Genomic DNA, 21,173 nt, shown 5'->3' on the forward strand with positions numbered 1-21,173 from the left:
CTAGAATGTTTTTATTGTACATTTAGAACAGATATCAAATATGTGATTAATCGTGAGTTAACTATTAAAGTAATGCGATTAATTACGATTAAAATTTTCGCCTGATGCTCCAAATTTTTAATCTTTTCTTTTTCATTTGAATTCATTCACTGCCATTGATGGCTATAAAGGTCAAAAATTCATTTCAACTATTTTTATTAGTTTACCATTTTTTCCCCTTTTTTGTTAACAACAGTATGAAAACCTAAAAAAATTTTTTTACATTTAGAACTGATATAAAATTTGTCATTAATTGTGAAACCATGCGATTAATTACAATTACAAATTCTAATCGCCTGACGCCCCTAATTTTGAATAATCTTTTTTTTTTTTTTTTTTTTTTTTTTTAAAAAGAAAGAAGAAGAAAAGATGATTAAAAATTAGGGGTGTCAGGTGACTAAAATTAATTGTAACTAATCGCGTGACTTCACTCATTAACTCACAATAAAAAAAAATAAAAAAAGATTATTAAAAATTAGGCATCAATGGCAGTGAATGAGTTAATAGAAAAACCTTTTGCCTAATAGATTAACATTACAACATATTTTGTGTGTTTTTTTTATTTTATTGAGAGGCTCGACCAGATTAATGGCATTTCCATTCATTTCAATTGGGAAATATGATTTGAGATACAAGTGTTTGAAGTTACGAGCGCGGTCACGCAACAAATGAAATTTCAAGGCACTACTGGATTAGTTTGCGCAAAAGTGAATGCATTTACAAGCAAAAAGCATTCAACGTCTCTTGCTAATTCTTGCTTTCCCGGATTGTCAGGTTTCACCTTTTGGGAAGCTGCTGTTTGATTTGTCGCAGGCCAATGAAGTCCAATGCGTCCCTTCTGGCTTTGTGGCCGCCTCCGTTTTATAATCTGTTGCTTTGCCTCTGTACAGCCGAGATAAGAGCTTCCCTCCCCAGGCTTTTACCCGCTCCCAGTGTTGAAATGAAAAAGCCGTAATCCCTCGAGGAGAATCAAAGCGACCTATGACCTTTGGATATGAAATGCTTGAGGACGGCGACATGTGGTTTGGATTGAATGGAGAGAGAAAAAAAAAAAGAGTAAAAGTGGCACGTTGTCAAGGTCCATAGAAGACAAAGTTGTTTTTAAAAAAGAATGTGGTTGAAGCGCTAACTTTGCAGTTAGTTAAGAGCCGAGGCAATATGGCGGCGCTATACTTAAACACACACAGCAATTGATTGACCACTCGGGTCTCAGGATGTCTTTTCATCTGTTACTTAGCAACCGCCTGAGAGGATACGGACACGGGAGAAGTTTTATTCCCGCGCGTGTTCAATTGATAAACAGACATGTGATGAATGAAAATGTCATCATTCGGACATGAAACGCTGAAGGAGGATCATTGCCTGAGACCATCGCAATATTTTTGACCCTTGAATTAAAAGTCTTTGGAGGGAAAGACGAATTCAATGATCTGTCAATCAATAAATCGGAATGCAATCATATTTCAGGATTGTGCCACCCGATCTGTTACGGGAATGTTTTCCGATATTCCGATTTCAAAACTGCCTCCACGCTGCTAACATTGTATTCGCATAACCAATAAGAATTACACGCATATTACAACATCTTTATTTGAATCTATATATCATTGAGAGTGCATTGCATTTTTGTACACTGCGGTCCAATTTGAAGATTATGCACGCCAAAAAGCTGAAATATACCACAACCTCTGAAGGTTACACCAAAATTCTCAATTTCTTTCTCGATGTGACAGATTTTAAAATGCCAATCAGATTTGGACCCTCAACATTTTAATGACAATGTGCAACATCCATTTTCAAGGGCCTGCTTTTGAAAGACTTTGCATAGCTCCATTTAAAATAGACACAATTCATTGTAATATTGTGCAGTAATAGATTGAGAAATTAATTAGATTATTTTAAATCTAGATGCAGTACAACATAAATGCAGTTTTATAACTTAACATAGTGAAAGGTTTAGAAATTGTTAAATTAAGTATACAGTACTATTTTATATCATTTATAATTAATTTTATTTTCAGCCCAGATGTAGGCCTTTTGATTATATATCTTTTGCCATTTTTCAAATGTTTAATTCTTAATATTTTTTCCCTGTGAGTTTGAGCCCTAATGAGGTAAACTGGGAGAGCATCACCGCATTTTTTTTTTTTAAATCTGCTTTTGGCCTACTTGCAGGTAAAATAAGCTCGATACTGTTCTCTGTCTGCACCATTTAACACTTTATACATGTGTATCTAAATTCAATAAGTTTGCTCCAACATAACACTCCGTGAATTATGGGCTCCTCGAGGAACATTTGCAACCAATTTCAAGATATAATTAAGAGAGAAGAACAAATAAAAATAATAAATAGTTGTAGGTTATATATATATATATATATATATAATTATTTCTTAAGTATAATAATTACCTGCGTTTGCGTCTTTGCCACCAGCCGCGTCGACGCAATGTTAACCTTGCTGAAGAAAAAAAAAAAGCGCATTAAGTCCTTTTGTTTCCGTCTCTCGTTCAAACAAGCACTTGACATTTATTTTATCCGGCGTGTTTCTGCTGCCACTCATTGTGGAGGCGAGTGCAAGTCAAAAGAATGAAGCGGCGCCAAAAACGATGTGGCGCAAATGTTTCTGTATTTAGGGAAGCGCGCCGAGTGCGAGTGAACTGATCGACGATCGATACATCGAACTTCGCAATCGATTGCACAAGTGGGGAACAAACAGCTTCCTCACGGAGCTTTATCATATCCGAGAATAACACGGGCCGTGTTTGTGACCTCTTTGGTAAGCGGCTCGTTAAATTCGAGTTAAATTCGTAACATAAATACATAAAGTGAAGCTTTGAGGCCTCCGTCTCGGATGGAAAATGTGTGTGTGTGTTTTCGTATTTCATTTATTCATTTATTTTAGTTTATTCGGTTCTATAAAATGGACGTGATTTTTTCTTTTCTTGGATTGTTTATTTATAGTTACAGAGACACGTTTTAACTCTCATATTATATAAAATCATGCGTGATATTTTTTTAAACTTTAAATGACCATGACATTTTCATTTTACACGTGCAGTACTTTTGTTTACTTTGTCATCAATATTTATGGAGAAAATGAACCTACTAAACTGAAATAATTCCAGTTACACGCACGCGCGTCCAGTATGCAGTTCTCTGATCGTTACAACACTGTCAGATTAATGAAACAATATCAAAAAAATAATTCATGCATTTTTTCCCCCCAAACCGCTCGTTGGATGAAAACACTTTATTTACGCGCTCGTATTCCAAGTCAAATCCAAAGTGAGTGTCAGCCGACAGCCTTGCAATTAAATTAAGATTTATTTCTACATTTAAGTGCTTATTATTTAGATTTTTATTGATCTCTTTATTAATTTATTTTACATTTGGGATAAAAAACGAATGGTTGAATTATCGCCAATTATAATTGATATGACTTTGCTGCTTTTACTATACAACACAATTCCCCGTGGCATTTCTGACTATTTTTTTAATGTTATATTGCGTGCCTGTGTTAACCATAATTTAAAGAAGCACCCCCCCCCCCCATCAATCTCCTTTCTCGCATTGCAGGTGAAGTTGACTAAAGCAGAGTGATGTGCAGCGTTCCAGCTCGATCCTAACTTTGTGACCTCTCTAACCCCCCCACGTGCCCCTGCGTAGCCCCCCCACCCCACCCCACCCCTTCTGCCCGAGCGTCGTCATTAATCTCTGTCAGTCAATATTTCGATCAGCTTTATCACTGAGCGTAGAAATGCAAAACCATACAGTCCGTGGGAACACAAAAACAAAGTTTATCTTCAAGGAAACAACATGTGCGCGGGAACAGATAGTATAAGCAGATTTTGGGGGATTGTTATGCCCATTCGTGGAGAGAAATACACGCGATAAATGCATAAATGTCACGATATGTGCTCTTTGGGTAATAAATAAATTGTATTATTATTATTATTATTATCTATCCTACAGTAGCCTATATAAAATGATTTTGTATGTTTCTGCAGGTCCTCTCCGATTATATTTGTTTCTTCTTTTTTTGCACCCTTGCTGCTCTAAATGATCACAACACCTCTTGAATTAAAAGCGTTCCAAAATCCACCGCGTCGAATTTGATTTGCACCAGGTGGGGGGCTCAACCGGTGCGCGTGTCCGCAGACGCGCGTCCACGCGCCTCTCAGGCATCATGCACGCGGATGGGAGCGCTGTTGGACCAGAGATGAGATATAACCGCCGACAGGCAAACTGCGCGCTTAAAGCTCCTGCACGAGCCTGCGAGGACGCGCCACACCTGCGCGCGTGGGAACAGCACAAGTTGCCCTGCGCGCCGGATCGAACGTTTCCGATCAATGGATCGGCGCTCACGTGTTTTGCTCGTTTTCGCACTCCTGGACGGCGAGGAGGCTTAGGGAAGCGGGCGAGACGCGGGTGAGGGCGGGGAGGGGGCAACAGATGGAGCTCACCATGGACAACCTCCACAGCATCTCCTCGCACTCCCAGGCGGGGAACCTGATGAGCTCGCGGCCGTCGCCTTCCCCCAGCTCGGCTTCCCGGAACCTGGTGTCGCACGCGCCCGGCGCGCGCTCGGCGATGGTCTCCGGCATGACCTCCATCCTGGAGAGCTCCAGCGGAGACTACCGGGCCGACCCGTCCGCGCTGTCCGGACACCTGCACCCGTCCATCAGCATGTGCGAGAACGGGATGAGTCTCAGCAACACGTACACGACCCTGGCCCCGCTGCAGCATCTGCCTCCCATCTCCACCGTGTCGGAGAAGTTCCCGCACCATCCGCACTCGCACCACCACGCCGCCGCCGCCGCCGCCGCGGCCCACCAGCGACTCTCATCCGGGAACGTCAGCGGCAGCTTCACGCTGATGCGGGACGACCACCGCGGGCTCGCCCCCATGGGCAACCTGTACAATCACTACCCCAAAGAGATGTCCGGCATGGGCCACGGCTCGCTGTCGCCGCTGCCCAGCGGCCTGGGCTCTTTGCACAACCCCCAGCAGCCGCTCTCGTCCTACGGTCCGAGCGCGCATCTTCCCGCCGAAGCCAAGATGCTCTCGCCGGTGTCGGGCTTCGAGCCGCACGCCGCCATGCTGTCGCGGAGCGAGCAGGAGCACCTGGCGAGGAGTTTAGGAGGCCACGGCCACAGTATGATCTCCAACCTGAACGGCATGCACCACCACCACCACCCGCACGGCCACCTCCACTCGCAGCCCGGAGGCGGCGGCGGCGGCGTCATGCTGGGGGACCGCGACAGGCACGGCCACGGCAGCGGGCAAGGGGTGGCGGGCTCGGGGATCCAGGCGGAGGAAATCAACACCAAGGAAGTGGCGCAGAGAATAACGGCAGAGTTGAAGCGCTACTCCATCCCGCAGGCCATATTCGCCCAGAGGATCCTGAGCCGGTCCCAGGGGACCCTCTCGGACCTGCTCCGGAACCCCAAACCCTGGAGTAAGCTCAAGTCCGGCCGGGAGACGTTTCGGAGGATGTGGAAGTGGCTGCAAGAGCCCGAGTTCCAGCGGATGTCTGCTCTCAGGCTGGCCGGTAAGAAAGTGTCATTTTATCACCATTACATCACAGAATTGATCCCGACTTGTAAAAGGACCCAATCAACTTGCCCGGCCTCACATTTCAGGACGACGGACAGAAAACAAAGCCAAGCTTCAACACTGTTTCCAAATCTTGAATAAGCTTAGCTACGTTATGTTACATTGCTAAAAATCATATGCCCCCCAGCCCACACCAAAAAAAAAAAAATCACAAAAAGTGGATAGACAGGTTGATTATGGTTCTTCTGCCGTCTAGAAGAAGAGCATTTAATTATTATTCCTGTCAATATACGACACTCACATAGATAGTAGAAAGAATACATCATTATTATTATTATTTTTAATAAATTAATTAATTTAGGTTTAAATAACTCAAAAAGTTGGGTCAGTTCATTTTGACCCAGTTCAATTGGGTTATTAAATTAACCCCAAAAATTGGGTCGAATTAATCCCCTCACAAAACAATCCCCAAATTGGCTTGCTTTGTGAATTATTAATTTAATTTCACCCAATTTTTGGGGGTTAGATCAATTGTTTTGTTATTTTAACTTTTTGGGTTAAATAACTCCGTTGGTCAGCTCATTTTTGGCCCAATTCAATTGGGTTATTCAATCCATTTTATGTATGTCACGTTATTCAGGAATAACCCACAAAACAACCCCCCAAAAATTGGTTGCTTTGTGGGTTAGTAATTTAACCCGACCAAATTTTTTGGATCAAATATTTCAAAAAGTTGGGTCAGTCATTTCTTGACCCAATTTTAGTTGTTTTTGACAGCTTTTTTTTTTAAAATGTTGGCACACTTGTTGGGAATCATTGACCTATATCTTAAGCATTGCTCTCTGTTTAGAAACAACACCTGCAGTTTTCAGCCCCCCAAAATGCACAATTAAAAAAACAAAACCATTTCCATACTGTAAACAAGATGGCGGACTTGTGGGGCAACTTTTGCGCGGGAGAAAGCTGGGGTGACCCCAGGCTGCCTGATCAATACACCGGTTCCCACTCTCCCTTTTAAATGTGGCACACAGATCGATACTCGTATCGGGAGCTGAAAGACGCAATAACCACAAGCTCCGTGCGACTTTTCATTAAGCAGACTGTTGGAACGCCTCTAAAATTACAACACTATATATATATATATATATATATATATATATATATATATATATATATATATATATATATATATATATATATATATATATATATATATATATATATATATATATATATATGTTTTGGAAGATTATTTGGGTTATCCCATTTTGCTATTTCTAAAAAATAAAATACAAATAAAAATCGTGTAAAATTCTCCCCAAAAAAAAAAAGAAGCTCAGTTTGACTGACATTGCAAAAATGCTTACTATTGTGGTTGTACAACTGAACTGCATCACAATAGAGAGTTGTGTCTCAATGTTAGTCACATTTGCGAGTCAACCTCATCCCGATGCATTCAAATCACAAAAATAAACATATTCAAATGAACACTTCTCAACCTTGTCAATCAAAACTGAGCATGGTTGCATTTGTGAAGACAGAATATTTGATCTACGTAAATCTGGATATCACAATTTTTGTACATGTAAACAATACGTTGTGGTCGGTTGGTGGAGTCGGTGATTCCCAACCAGGGTGCAGTGGGAGAATTATGATTTATTTATTTACAAATCTATCTTTGTTCTTCTATCTATGACAGCGATGTAGAGTGACAGGCCCAACAATTTAATACAGAAGATGTCAGGAGGTATAAAATGATCCTGCACGTGTTTCCATTCATAATAAGTCTATCAACTTTGCGTTCAATTAATTAAAAAACTGCACATTTCACACTTAGAAGAATCAATTTGTGAGTAAATTGAGACGAGACCCTCATTACTTTAGTATTCATACTTTTTGTGACATTTTTTATTTGGTGGTAAGTCGTCAGATCTTTCTAAAGTCATTTTAGCTCGATAAAGGTTGGACGTTAGTTAGAAGCGTTGGTTTACACTGAAACACTGCAAAATAGCTGCAGTGTAGAAGAGCCGGCACTTCTCTGCCTTTTATACAGAAGACAGAAATTGTGTTAACGGCGTCATGAAGGGCAACGTCAGCGCCGTGTTAAAAGGTTCGACTTCACAACCATACAGATTAGGGATAGATAGATAGATATATGGATGGAATAGACAGATGGATGGATGAATGGAGGATGGAATAGATGGATGGATGAGATAGATGGATGGAAAGAATAGATAGATAGATGGATGGATGGAATAGATGGGTGGATGAGATAGATGGATGGAAAGAATAAATAGATAGATGATGGATGGATGGAAAAAATAGATGGATGGATGGATGGAATAGATGGGTGGATGACATAGATGGATGGAAAGAATAAATAGATAGATGATGGATGGATGGAAAGAATAGATAGATGGATGGATGAATAGATGGATGATAGATAGAATAGATGGATGGATGGATGAAATGGATGAATAGATGGAATAGATAGATGGATGAAGGAATAGATGGATGGAATAGATAGATAGATAGATGTGGATTATCAGATGATCTTGTGAGTGTCATTAATAGTATAAGTGGGTCCTTTTTGTGTTTGCCAGGCTTTGCACATTGGCGATCAATAATCCCGTTTCCCAATCTCCCCCCTCCCCCTTTCCATACGTTTCCCCTCCACGCTCTGCAGCGCGACAGCAACGTCATAAAAAAAAAAAAAAAAAAAAAAACACAAGCCTGCCGGCTAACCTTAGTAAGTAACCGGCCGCCGGTTGCCTTTAGCATGAAGAAAGCCGGCAAAAAAACGGATCTGAGGGCGCCGAAGTCGAAAGGCGAGCTAACAACAAACAAACCTGATCCGAGATTCATCGCTGCGTTTCACGCGCGTTCATCCGATTTGGGTGCAAGTTGAGGGGGCCCTTTTCAGGTGGCCGAACGACAGGAAACGCAAGAGCTGCACGTGCAGTATAAAGGCCGTGAGATGCCATTGATTGAGTGAAGGCAGCCTGGTCCGCGCTTTGTGCGAACAGCCTGATGGAGGCTGCCGAGTGAAAGGATCGATAGCCGGCTTAATAATTGATAAGTATGAGGGAGACGGAGGGAGAAAGTGGCGGCGTAAGATGCTTGGAACAGCAACTAGACGATGCTAAGCAAAGGCCAACGTGTGGTTTAACACTCCACAAAAAAGGGCGTGGAAGTGGTTTGGGGAGGACACCCCGCAACATCCCGACCAACGCGGTGTCCATTTACATCTGCGAAACGCCACGACGGACTTCCGCCAATGTTGATATTGGATCACAAAAGGAGGAGCTTACAAAGCATTTGGAGAGGAATTGTGACGCGTTCTGCTCATGTCAGCAAATCCTCATCGCCATTCAAGGTTGTGATGTCATTTGATTTGAAGGCGTGCTTTATGGAGGCGTGCATTGTGTGCGCGTGTTCACATGTGTGTGTGCGTGCGCGCGCTATACATTGTTAAGGCTTATCGGACTCGCTCGGAATCGCTATCGATTTCCTCTCTTCTGCTCTCTTTCGCTGCTCTCCTTCCTTCCTTCCTCCCCTTGTTTCCTCCTCCTCATTTCATGTCTGGCTGCTGACCAGCGCATCATTTCTTTGCCCCGCACCCTCGTTTCATCCCCGAAAAACACACACACGTGCGGAATCCTTATCCAGCTGTGAAGACATTTGCAAAGTTTGATATCAAGATCCACATCAAATGTGTGCAATTATCTTTCCGGACAGACACAGCAAATCCTTATTTTCTTCCCTCCTGACTTGGCCACCAGGCCGCGCTGGGATCAATCTCATAATGATGACATCAATTTGATTTGTGTGCAAGATTTAATGTGGGCGGGGAGTCGAAATGTTTGCAGCAAATAAATGGCCGCACTGACTTGCTTGGGAGTCCTGCACGGTTTAAGACGCGTCATGTTGATTTAGTTCTAATTTCAAGTTCTTTATTTATGAGAGCAAGCTTCACACTAGTCAAATCTGGTTGTAAAAAAAAAGAAAAGAAAAGAAGAGCCAAGGTTTTGTCGCTTAAAACTGATTTAAAAATAAACATGCAGCTTCTCAGTGAGATGCAAAACACTTGAGTAAAAAAAAGTTAATTAATTTCCATTAAAACCTTTTGAAATATTCAGTGTAACATGTGGCAAAGGGTTAAATAAAATGTAAGTACACATGTGTGTAAATATATTTGATTATATATATATATATATTTAAAAAAAAATCTAAATCAAGTGACGTCACAAGTATTTTTGTCGGCAAGGCTTCAATACTCGTTTTAAAAGGCAGGCTACGTTTTCCCTCCCGTTTTTATATTTGCCTTTAAAATAAGAAAAAGGTGGGAAAAAATGAGGTGTTTCGGCGTTTAATCTTAATTCGCATTGAAGGAAAAACGGAGAAGGCATAAACAACAGCAGCCAATAAGACGAGCGTTTACAAGCCATTCAAAAGCTTCCCATCGCTTGTCCTGACAAGACAACGCGCACTTTCCAATTGACAACTAAAGGAAATGTTTCAAATAATCCACTCGTGATCAATTGCAGGCGTTTTGCGGCCGGCGTGCTGGCGTGCACGCGCGCGCGAAGGGCCGCATGCGTGTGTGTTCGCGTGCTGCACGTACGAGAGGGCCTACAATCTGATCAATACTATCAATAAGCGTAAATCTTGAGAGGTGTGACACGCAGTGATTGACACAAAACTCTTTCTCGCCTTCCAGTCGTCCGTCCAGGGCGGGAGAGGGCCCGTCTCGCCGCACACAAAGCCCGATCTCATCCCTCCGTCCAGGGGTCGACTAGCAGCAGCACGGTGCGGTTAGTTCACCGTCTGCCCCCCTCCCCCTCCTACTACCCCCCCTCCACATTTACCCCTCATTTCACAACACACACGCATGCACACAATTCATTTTTTTGTGACATTTCTTTGAAATGGGCAAAACTGCCCCAATTGACTTTTCCTATTTGATATTATAGGACAACTACCGATTTTTTTTTATGTGGGGTGTTGAACGTGCTTGAGCATTTTAAAAATCACCGGATACTTCATTAGGAAGGCTAAAGCTCCACCTACATACTGTATTTGTACTTTTGTCAAGTATAATATTGTGGTTACCCACATTTAGGGCGGCACCAAAATGGGTCAGAGGTCACATTTAATTGTTTTGCTAATTGTGAGATGCGTGAGTGTTTTAGTGACACATGTTCTTAGTAAAGAGCTTTTTTTGTTATTTTATTATTATTATTATTTTTAAAAGTAATCTTTCTTCCTCATTAGTTTGTATACTGTATGTGCATGTGAAATCTTTTAGTAGGTTTGGGTACCAGGGAGGAAGCATATTTTATTTATGATAAAATACAGGGAGCATATTTGTAATTTGGGTCTTAAGCATGTTTGATCATTATTATATTTTGTAGTAGTGTCACTATCAAATATTTTTTAGAATCAATTAATCTATCGATTAATCGACTAATTCGATTCATTTTAATTTCGCAAAAAAAGTGTATTATCAAAGCATTTCCCCCCCTGATTAATCTTTATCAACCAGTGATTGGTGTTTATTTTATATTATCGTATCTGTATAGTAATGTAAAAAAAATAAATAAAAAAAATTGGTCATTGTTTTCCAAAGTATGAACAGAAGTTTGCAAATATCTTATTTTTTATTAACCACAGAAGATAATCAGTCTTCTTTCATTACAGAAATCAGTAAACAATGACTGTTTATATGCTGAAATCAGAAGATTTGGACAACTTTAAATAAAAAAATGTCTCCAAGCGATAACTCGATTACTAAAATACTTGTCGATGAATCTGATAATCGATTACATGTCGACTAATCAATTCGTTGTGACAGCTCTAAAATTTTTGATATCATGTTCTGCACCAACTACAAAACTAATCATGTTTTTTTTTTTAAATGTCAGTATAAATCTCCCCCTAATTTTTTTCAGCGAAGACATATATTTGACATGAAAAAAATCTCATCACATAATGTCCATAAAAAAAAGTCAATACTGTATTGAAATAATGATCTCACAGATTTAAAGGGAAATCTGGGCCTGCTCTGCCTGTCACTGTAAATCATTTCCACATCAATGAAGTGACATTGTATCATTTCCTGCGTGTACCTAATGAAGTGTCCCGTACAACCACGACGATTACGCAACTGTGCAACTTCCTCAAAGCGATACAAGATCTGGTAAGCGCCTCCAGCGAACATTCCCATCATGATCCTCCTCCCCGTCAGCAAACCCGTCAATGATGAAGCACACAACAGCAGACAATGACTTGATCTCTGGCTTAAACGGGGCGGCTGCGATAAAGTGGCCGTTGTTGACATATGAAAAGCGGCGAAAGCCACTGGAGACTGCGGAGTGCCGGCGCCGGCTCGTCCCTTCGGAAAGGCCCGTTTGATAATGAGGCGCCTAAAGATAGCTCGCCGCTTCGCTTGCCGTCTCCAGAGAGGGCCGTTTAATGAGACGCTCCCGCTTTGACTTCCCTGTGGTCCTATTCATTGCCGTGGAGCGCAACGTTCAGGGGCGCCATTTCAAATGGACCTATTGATTATCTGAAATATGCATTGAGCGCACTCGGACCGTGTGCAAACCCGGCTCCATTGTACGCCAAGCCATTGCGGTCCCCAACTTGATGCTCAATATGCTCAACAAGCTCTATACAAAGCGGATCCGCTACTTTTACACACATATTCTTTGAAATAATGCAACTCACCATTATGGAGAGGGAGGCCTGAGAGTCCCAACCGGAAGTGGAGGCAGACGAAAGACGTGCGAAAGCGGTCGCCAACAACACGGCATGAAACAAAACACACACACAAAAAAGAAGCGAATCAGCAGTTGAGATGGAATTCTCGCCGGAAACGTTGCTTTATATCCATTGAAAAGTAACTCTTCCCTCTCGAAGAAGTCATTTTAGCTGTTAGTTCGTGGTCAAAATACATTTTTTGAAAGTCTATGGATGTACAGTGGATAAAAAGTCTACACACAAATGTTAGTTTTTGTAAGAATGAGACAGAGGCCGAATTAAGAAAAAAATATTTTGAACAGGGTAAAGTAAAATTAACAACTGAGATCATGTGGTTGCACAAGTGTGCACACCCTCACTCTAAAAAGAGTGTAGCTATAGTCTAATGTGAGGATTTGTTGGTGCTTAATGGGACACTGTTTATAAAATGAAAAGGCAGGATGGAGAATGATTCATTCTTAAATTGAAACTTTACTCGTCATGACGGCAGCCAGAGCGACAACACTTCCTGATCCCCTATCAGCTGACTAACACGAACCAATCAGATGCTAGCATACTTTGGGTAAATGCAAGTGAATGACGAAGAGCAGCAGATTCGACACATCAACTTAGCGACTTGTACAAAAAAAATACCAAAATGTATGAATGGGTAAATAATAATTTTGGAAACATAAATGTACAAGCAAATATACATTTTAATAAATTAACAACCCCTGGGCGTTATTTGTCCATTTTCTGGCTTTTTTTCTGTTTTTCATCAAAGAAAAAGCATTTGAAAAAAATACACTAGGGACCTGACATTTTACCAGGATTGTTTAAAAATGTAGAAGTTCATATTGGCGCCATGCTGTAATTTATAATTATTACCAAACAGGAGGGAGAGATTCACACGAAGCTGTTGTAATAATGCCCGATTTTGGCTCATTGACTCCCATTATAAATCACAGTTTTTGATATGCTGTAAACCTGTTGTGTTATAATGCATTTTCCGTGATTAGTGATGCAATCGCTTCTTTGACGAGTCATAAACATGAAAATAGAGGAATTTGTGTGTTTAGAGTGTTAACACAAAAATCCACTAGGTGGCGCCAAAGGCTAATAAATGAATACAAAATGCATGCATAAAAAAATTATATTGTTATGACTTATGGACTTGTTTGAGCCTCTAACTATGTCATATGAAATATATAAATTATTCTTTTATTTTATATATGTATATACACCATAGTTAGTCTTGCTATTAGCATAATACTGCTATTGTTGTCCATAGGGGGCATTAAAAAAAAAAAAAAAAACTATATATGTGTAGATAGGTCTGATGCCACTGAACATTTTGAGTGGTTGAAAGTGAAAAAAATATTCATAAATGACTAAGTTATCTCACTTCAAAGGAAATGCCGGATTTTGGCAAAATTACAAGAGTTTTGTGCTATTCGGAAAAATGCCATTGTGTGAAAACTGGGCATGCAGAAAAAATTATATTGTTATAACTTATGGACTTATTCAAGCCTCTAAATATGTCATATGAAATATTCAAATTAGACCTTTATTTTACATATATATACAGCATAGTTAATTTTGCTGTTAGCATAATACTGCTATTATTGTCCATAGAGGGCATTAAAAAAAAAAAAATTAAAACTATATATGTATAGATAGGTCTGATGCCAGTGAACATTTTGAGCGTGAAAGTGAAAAAAATATTAATAAATGACTAAGTTATCACACTTCAAAGGAAATGCCAGATTTTGGCAAAAATTACAAGAATTTAATCAAACTATAATAACGCCCAGGGGTTAAATGCTTAATCGTCCGGGTGTGGATCTTCATAAAGTGAGACGTCTTTGTCGCTGGCCAGTGGCCGTACACAACGCTTCAAAGAGCGAACGCTTAACATGATAAGGTTAATCTAAGATAAAGCATTTACTATCTCCTTATTTGGAAACCCGACTGAAAAGTATTGGCACAAAGTCGAGTAGTACGCTACGTGTATTTCTCGTAAGTTTTTGAGGGCAAATTTGCCACTTTATAAAGTCGTAATTTTGCCAATTTATAAAGTCGTACATTTGCAAGTTTTTTTCTTGGGATATTGCCCCTGCACTCTAAAAAAACACATAAAACGTGGCCCTAATGCGCCGTCGTAATAATCTTAAATTGGTTCAACAATTTTCTTCTTAGCTTAGAGCGCTCTTATAAAGGGGGCGTGGCTGTGTTTAGAATCAACCAATCACATTCAAACTCAACAGGAGTCAGCACTCACCTGCCACCATTTCAAGAGCCTTGAATTAACCCCAAATAAAGTTCAGATGTTCCAGTATGCTTTTCCTGACCTTTTTCTTCTTTCTAGCAGAATCATGAAGCTTTTAAACTAATTCCCTTAATCTTGACTAAGGCCCCAAAGATGTCACCCCAAATAAAGTTAAGCTGTTTTAGTAAAGTTTTCCACACTTTTGGTAGAAAAGTTTTGAAATGATTCCTCTTGATCTTTCTTTTTTAGATCACAAAATTGAACACAGTGTATTTTTTTTTTACATCCAATGTTTACAAACGAAGAAAAAAAAAAATCTTTGCCAAATGATCCGACCTGCATACCGGGTGGTTGTGGGCCCCCCTGCTCTAAGCTACATGGATGCATTTGTGAACAGTGGGGAAGCAGAGCGGTGTTGGCATTGCGAAATGGCCGGAAGCCCAACTTGTTGGGAAACAGGCATTACATATTAAATTATCACTATATTAGCACTAGCCTTCAGTCATTACATTAGGAAGTATTGAGTTGAGTTTGAGATAGCACTTAGAGAGCCTGCAGGAGATTCTGGCTTGGCTGAACCTGAACCAATTGAATAAACGTTCCATGAAATGGTTGGGATCAATCAATATGGGGGGCTATCAATCTGAGCGCAAATTAAAACAATTGGGGTGGGGGGGGGAGGGGCTGCTGGACAAAATGTGCACATACAAGTCGAAGAAGCTTTGCTTGCAGAAACCAACTGTAGAAAAATGAGGATCCAAGCACACGCATGATCACTCGGTCATGCATACACATGTGCACGCTCATATCGATCTCTCCTCACAGTCAAATCTGTTTACTGTTGTTGTCTAAACCTGCTGTAAAGTCATCAATCATGTGCATGCACCACCTCCACTCTGCGGCCAACCTTATTGCCTTTCTTCTTCCAGCTCCTTTTGCTCTCTCTTCATCCCCCTTTGCCTTTCTTTCTCCTGCCAACACACACGCGCGCACGACGATTTATTATTTTATTTTTATTTTTCAAATACATTGTTTTGCGCGTATGCTTCTTTGAGATATCCTCACTGATAAACAAACAATATCTTCTCATCTGTCACGAAGCGCGCTCCCGAGTTATACACCACGCGCACATACACCCACCGGCACGCACACACACGCACGCACGCACACCTCGGTCTCGCGGATCGATGGCGATCGATCGGGTGGGGAAGGGAGCCCTGATTACTGGACCACGTGTTCGGGAGAAAACCGCGGAAAATCGATCATTGCAGCTTTTTAGGGCAGCAGAACAGAACAGATTCCCTCCAGCCTTCACAGCCACAAACGAGCCCCACTGACGGTGCATCTCAACGCACCGAGGCCCGCGCGTCTTTGTCAGCGTTTCACACCAAGACCCCCCCCCCCACCCCGCCCCCCGATTTGCAACGAGACACACAAATAGTGCAATCAAGACGATTTGGCCACGCGTGAACCTCCACCTCCTTCCCAAGATAGTTGAGGAGAGCCAAAGTAAAATAAGACAACGTTTGATAGCCTTGTATTAACACGAAATATCACAGCGGAGTCAAAAGATGCAGAAAAACTATAAGACCCAAGTTTTTGGACTGTTCGTGAACGCACCACCAGGAAGTAGTGTTTCCTCAAATGCCCGCTGCATAAATCTGCTGTTGTCGTTCATAATGCCTATTAGTTGTACAAATGTATTTTTATTAGTTTAAATGAATCAAAACACGTTAAAACAATATTTAATAATAATAATAAGAATTGTATATTGTTCAAGAAAAATCCAAAATATCACAAAAAGTATTCTCACCAAAATAGTCTTACTCACAAATATACGTACTCTGTGTGAAATGTTATTTAGTTGTTTAAATGGCAACAGGTAAATTGCACCTACTGCATTCTAAACGAATTTGATTGTCTGCCTGTCACAATGTCCTTGGCATACAATAGATAGATGACCAAAAGATGCTGTACATTATAAATAAATGACACCTAAATTCAATTTAATTTAAGACAATAAAACTTGAGTGTGTGCAGGTTGAGGAACACATGGTGGGTGAACTGGACACTGCACAATACATACAATATGTTTCAGCTTGTACCATGTCAACTGTGGTAATCACATTTACATGCGCACATGGCTGCGTGTTGACTAATTTCTACCTTGAAGGAAAAGGAGTCCATTTGAGATGCAGTCTTTTTATTCAAGTGAATGACAATTTAACAATGAAATGGATACATTAAAGTCAAGTCTTTTTTTTTTGGACAATATGTTAGTGGAATATGAGTTAAGCGGCAAAGAACACAACCATTTTGCCACTTGATGGCGACTGAAAATGACATCACAGATGCTCAGGTAATGACCAATCACGACTCACCTGTTTTCTGATTTTGGTCATGTGACTTTTGCAAGCTGAGCTGTGATTGGTCATTACCTGAGCAACTGCCATTTTCAATCGACACCAAGTGGCAAAATGGCTGCCCCCGAGATGGATAAAAAGGAGTGTTTTTCCTGCTTAATTCATATTCCACTAATACAATATTAATCAGAATGGTGTACTCTAAAAACAGTTGGGTAAAAAGTAACCCAATTTTGGATAAAAAATGGACCGCTTCACTTTATTGGTCAATTTGACCCAACTTCCTGGGTTGTTTTATGCAAAATGACTCCATTTTTTGACCCAAGTATAAGATCTGACCAATATTTAAGAGTTGTTTTACGCTGAAAGACTCAAAGTCGACCCAAGTAGAGCATCGGTCCATTTTTGAGTGTGTGTTTAGACTAGTTGGGGCGCATAAAACATATTGTAAAGACATTTTTTTGACTTGACTACAATATGAACAGACAAATGATTAACTCATTAACTGCCATTGATGCCTATAGACGTAAAAAAATGATTTTAACGATTTCTATTAATTTAACATTTTTTTCCCCACTTTTGTCAAAGGTATGAAAACCTAGAATTTTTTTTATTGCACATTTAGAACAGATATACAATTTGTTATTAATCGTGAGTTAACTAGTGAAGTCATGCGATTTAATTACAATTAAAAAAATGTAATCACCTGGCGCCCCAAATTTTTTAATAATCTTTTCTTAAAAAAAAGAAAAGATTTAAAAAAGACAACAATTTTTTTTTCTAGTTTTCATACTGTTGAAAAAAAGTGGAAAGTGGAAAAAATGTTAAACTAATAGAAATAGTTCAAATGAATTTTTGACGTCTCTAGCCGTCAATGGCAGTGGATGAGTTAATTGTTTGTTTTCAAATTAAATTCTTTTGTCATTTCATGTGTTTATGTAATTGAGCACATAATCTGAGTGTCCTTGAACTCATTTGAAAAAAAAATCTGAATAGTTTTTTGGGTCATTTCTTGTCCTCCAAATTGCACCCCCCCCCCGTCCATCTCTTGTGTCTCCAGCATGTAAACGCAAGGAGGAAGACCGAGGACGTGAGCGCAACCAGGTGCCAAAGAAGCAGCGACTGGTCTTCACAGACCTGCAGCGTCGTACCTTGGTAGCCATCTTCCGGGAGAACCGCCGACCCTCCAAGGAGATGCAGCTCACCATCTCCCAGCAGCTCGGCCTGGAGCTTTCTACCGTCTCCAATTTCTTCATGAACTCGCGCCGCCGCTGTCCGGATCGCTGGGACGCCGAGGAGCACGGCCACGGGGCGCACGGCCACATGCACGCCGCCCACAGACACGGCAATGCCGACTCCTCACCCATCCACCCTGGCACCTCCTCGGTCAGCACTTTCTCCAAGGCCTGAGGGGGGGAAGGGGTGGGGGGGGGGGTCACAATCTCGGAGGTGTATTTACATGAAAGCAGCGAGCTACAGGGTGCGTCGTTGTTTTCTTCCCATCTTATTCATCTGCTCAAAGCGCTCCACGACACGAGCAGGTGAATCAGATGGTTTCTGTTATTGTGAATGTTACTATCAGGGGTGAACTCTTCATATACCAAAGATTCAGTCGCTTCGAGCAAGTTGCCCTCAAATAAGCGCACGCGGCTGACACGACAAAGAGGATTCGACGTCGAGCTTGACATTTGGTGCTGGTTTGCTTCTTTTCAACAAGACGTCCCTCACAATCCGACAGCAGACGCGCCTGCCGGGCCCGCCGTCCGCCGCAACTCCACAAACTCACAAAGGACAGCGTGCGGGTGTCAAGCGGTCCTTTGACCTGCTGACCACACGCCCCCTCAATAATCTGCAACACCGCATGTGTGTATCACGCATGTGTTCAAGAGTCGGCCCCGCGACAACACTGCCCCCTGCTGTCGGTTTCAACCACATCTTGGCGCATGTTTGTGTCCTGCGCAGTCACAGCCGCTATCTTGCAACGAAACGCAGCAAGGATCTCACTTGGGTGCATTCGCATCATGCACGATTGTGCAAAAACAAACACACTCAAGCAAAGTAGCGCATTTCCTCAAATTGTGGCCAAGGGCATTGATTTGCTCAAGCGTAGAGCGTACCCAGGATTGGTGAGGGTTGAGATGTTTACAAGGGGAACGCCTTCATTTTTATAATGATTTTTTTTTTTTTTTTTTTAGAAAAGTTAAAAACATGTTACTTATCTTTCATCGTTAAAAAAACATCAATTTTCTATAGCACTTGTCCTCCCTCCAAGTGTTGGTGAGATGGAGCCTATCCTAGACCAGAGGTGTCAAAATCAAGGCCCGGGGGCCGGATCCGGCCCATTGTATCATTTTATGTGGCCCGCAAATCCAAATCATGTGTCAACATCCATCATCCTTGCTAAAATCTGTACCAACATTTAAAATAGTAATGTGTACTAAATATTATTGAAATTTTGCAAGAATTTTTTTGCTACCCATTTTACAGTAACGTATTATTGACTTGGTTTCAAAACTAGTAATTAATTTGTTGTGTATATCATCACCCTCTTAAAATAATTGCCTAAGTAGTTTTTTGAAAAAAAAAGAAGCCTAAATCATCTCATGGTGCAAATGGTTAATTTTTTTGTGTTTCCTGAAAAATCTGAGAAAATCACTATGACAATTTGTGCTCTTTAATTCACCTGAAACCTGTTAAAAATCCCCAAATCTTCACCTTAAACGGATACTTCAGAGTCCCGCCGGAGTCTCGTGAAGTTGTCAGGAGACCAGAGGAAGGATCAAAGGAAAGAAAGTGATTTTTTTTAAGAAGGTGTCAAAATGCAATAATAACTACCAAGTGGCCCGTGATAAAAATACGTTTGACACTCCAAAAACCTAAATTACAATAAACTAGAAGAGATGTATGATCATTAGAATAGAACGAATTCCAATTACTGAGGGCAGTTGCTTGCTTTATTATCCTTTTTTTCTGAACACCACTCAGATGTCTAAAATCTTTCTGCTTAAGTTCTTTCTAACTCCTGTGTGGTGTTATTCTTATCTCGTCGGAAGACATCAGTTCAGTCACTTAATGACACAAAAATACTGTCAATCATCACCCAAATTTACATGCACATCTCTACTCGTGTCAACTTTTTTGTCAACAATTGCTACAGTATTTTGGATTTTATGGACATTAAGCCTTTTTTTTTTTTTGTCTCACCATAAAGTGCGCTCATAAGTTGACATACAACAAAAGCATGTCAACTTTCAAGCACAACTCTATAATTACTGCATAATCTTGTGAATAACAATCTTTTTGTTTGTTTGTAACAAAACAATCCCAAATTGGGTGTGGGGGGTTATACGGGGAACGTAAAACTCATTCGCTGCCATTGACGGCTATACACGTCAAAAATTCATTTGAACTATTTCTTTTTAACATTTTTCCACTTTTGTTAACAATAGTATGAAAACCTAGATTTTTTTTCATGTACATTTAGAACAGATATAAAATTTGCGATTAATCGTGTGTTAACAATTGAAGTCATGCGATTAATTACAATTTTAAAAAAATTATCGCCTTTTAAAAAAAAGATTATTAAAAAAAATAAAAAATAAAAACATTAAAAAAAAAAGATTATAAAAAATTAGGGGTGTCAGGCGATTTTTTTTAATATTGTAATTAATCGCATGACTTCACTAGTTAACACAATTAATCACAAATTTTATATCCGTTCTAAATGTACATGAAAAAAAATCTAGGTTTTCATACTCTTGTTAACAAAAGTGGAAAAAAATGTTAAACTAATAGAAATAGTTAAAATGAATATTTGACGTCTATAGCCGTCAATGGCAGTGAATGAGTTAATAAGAAATGATACTATTTCACATTGTTTAAATGTTTACTAGTAGGCCTACCTAGGCAGAGGTTTGACCCATTTAAAAATTTTTTTTAAATTTTTTTTATTTTTTAAATTTGTATTTGTTATTTTACACAAAACAGGGGATGGGTCAAATGCGGAGAAATAATTTCACCCCACTTCGGTGTGTGTGACAATCAGCGGTACTTTAACTTTAGAGCAGAAGACACGATTTGAGGAAATACGATAATTCCCTTTGCTACACCTTTGAATGTTCATCTCCGAGGGTCTTGGGCCCACCTAAGAGGTTATTTTCAGGTTACGTAAGGAGAACAATCAAAAAGCCCCCCCCCCCACGGG

At 40.4% G+C, this 21,173-nt stretch overlaps 2 protein-coding genes across 7 annotated transcripts in view; one reads left to right on the forward strand and one right to left on the reverse strand.

Annotated features, from left to right (window-relative positions):
• The window catches only part of LOC144042814 (solute carrier family 22 member 21-like), a 55,631-nt gene that overhangs the window by 27,796 nt on the left and 6,662 nt on the right, over positions 1-21,173 (reverse strand). For 2 of the 5 annotated variants that reach the window (XM_077555810.1, XM_077555815.1), the window contains exons 1-3: positions 18,121-18,266; positions 15,514-15,577; positions 12,326-12,343 (exon numbers count right to left, since the gene is read on the reverse strand). The gene's annotated coding sequence lies outside the window, so the exon portion shown is untranslated. Of the gene's footprint in view, positions 1-4,503; positions 5,605-12,325; positions 12,344-15,513; positions 15,578-18,120; positions 18,267-21,173 lie in introns of those variants that run through there. The other 3 variants (XM_077555812.1, XM_077555811.1, XM_077555813.1) reach the window with 3 other exon arrangements.
• LOC144042816 (one cut domain family member 2-like) lies at positions 4,491-20,402 on the forward strand. 2 transcript variants are annotated; one of them, XM_077555818.1, is made up of 3 exons: positions 4,491-5,591; positions 10,317-10,405; positions 18,030-18,249. In XM_077555818.1, the coding sequence occupies exons 1-3, from the start codon at positions 4,493-4,495 to the stop codon at positions 18,126-18,128; spliced, it is 1,287 nt and encodes a 428-aa protein (XP_077411944.1). In that variant the 5' UTR covers positions 4,491-4,492; the 3' UTR covers positions 18,129-18,249. The 2 variants fall into 2 exon arrangements, with proteins under 2 accessions (XP_077411944.1, XP_077411942.1); XM_077555816.1 differs by lacking the exon at positions 10,317-10,405 and having other exon boundaries at positions 18,030-20,402.

This window comes from Vanacampus margaritifer, chromosome 2 (assembly GCF_051991255.1).
Source record: "Vanacampus margaritifer isolate UIUO_Vmar chromosome 2, RoL_Vmar_1.0, whole genome shotgun sequence".
In the NCBI taxonomy this organism is placed as follows: domain Eukaryota; kingdom Metazoa; phylum Chordata; class Actinopteri; order Syngnathiformes; family Syngnathidae; genus Vanacampus; species Vanacampus margaritifer.

Bases quoted from the DNA above. Each gene is read 5' to 3' on its own strand.
- LOC144042816 (XM_077555816.1), top strand. From the start codon at position 4,493: ATGGAGCTCACCATGGACAACCTCCACAGCATCTCCTCGCACTCCCAG. The intron at 5,592-18,029 runs GTAAGAAAGTGT...TTGTGTCTCCAG, and splicing joins GTCTGCTCTCAGGCTGGCCG to CATGTAAACGCAAGGAGGAA.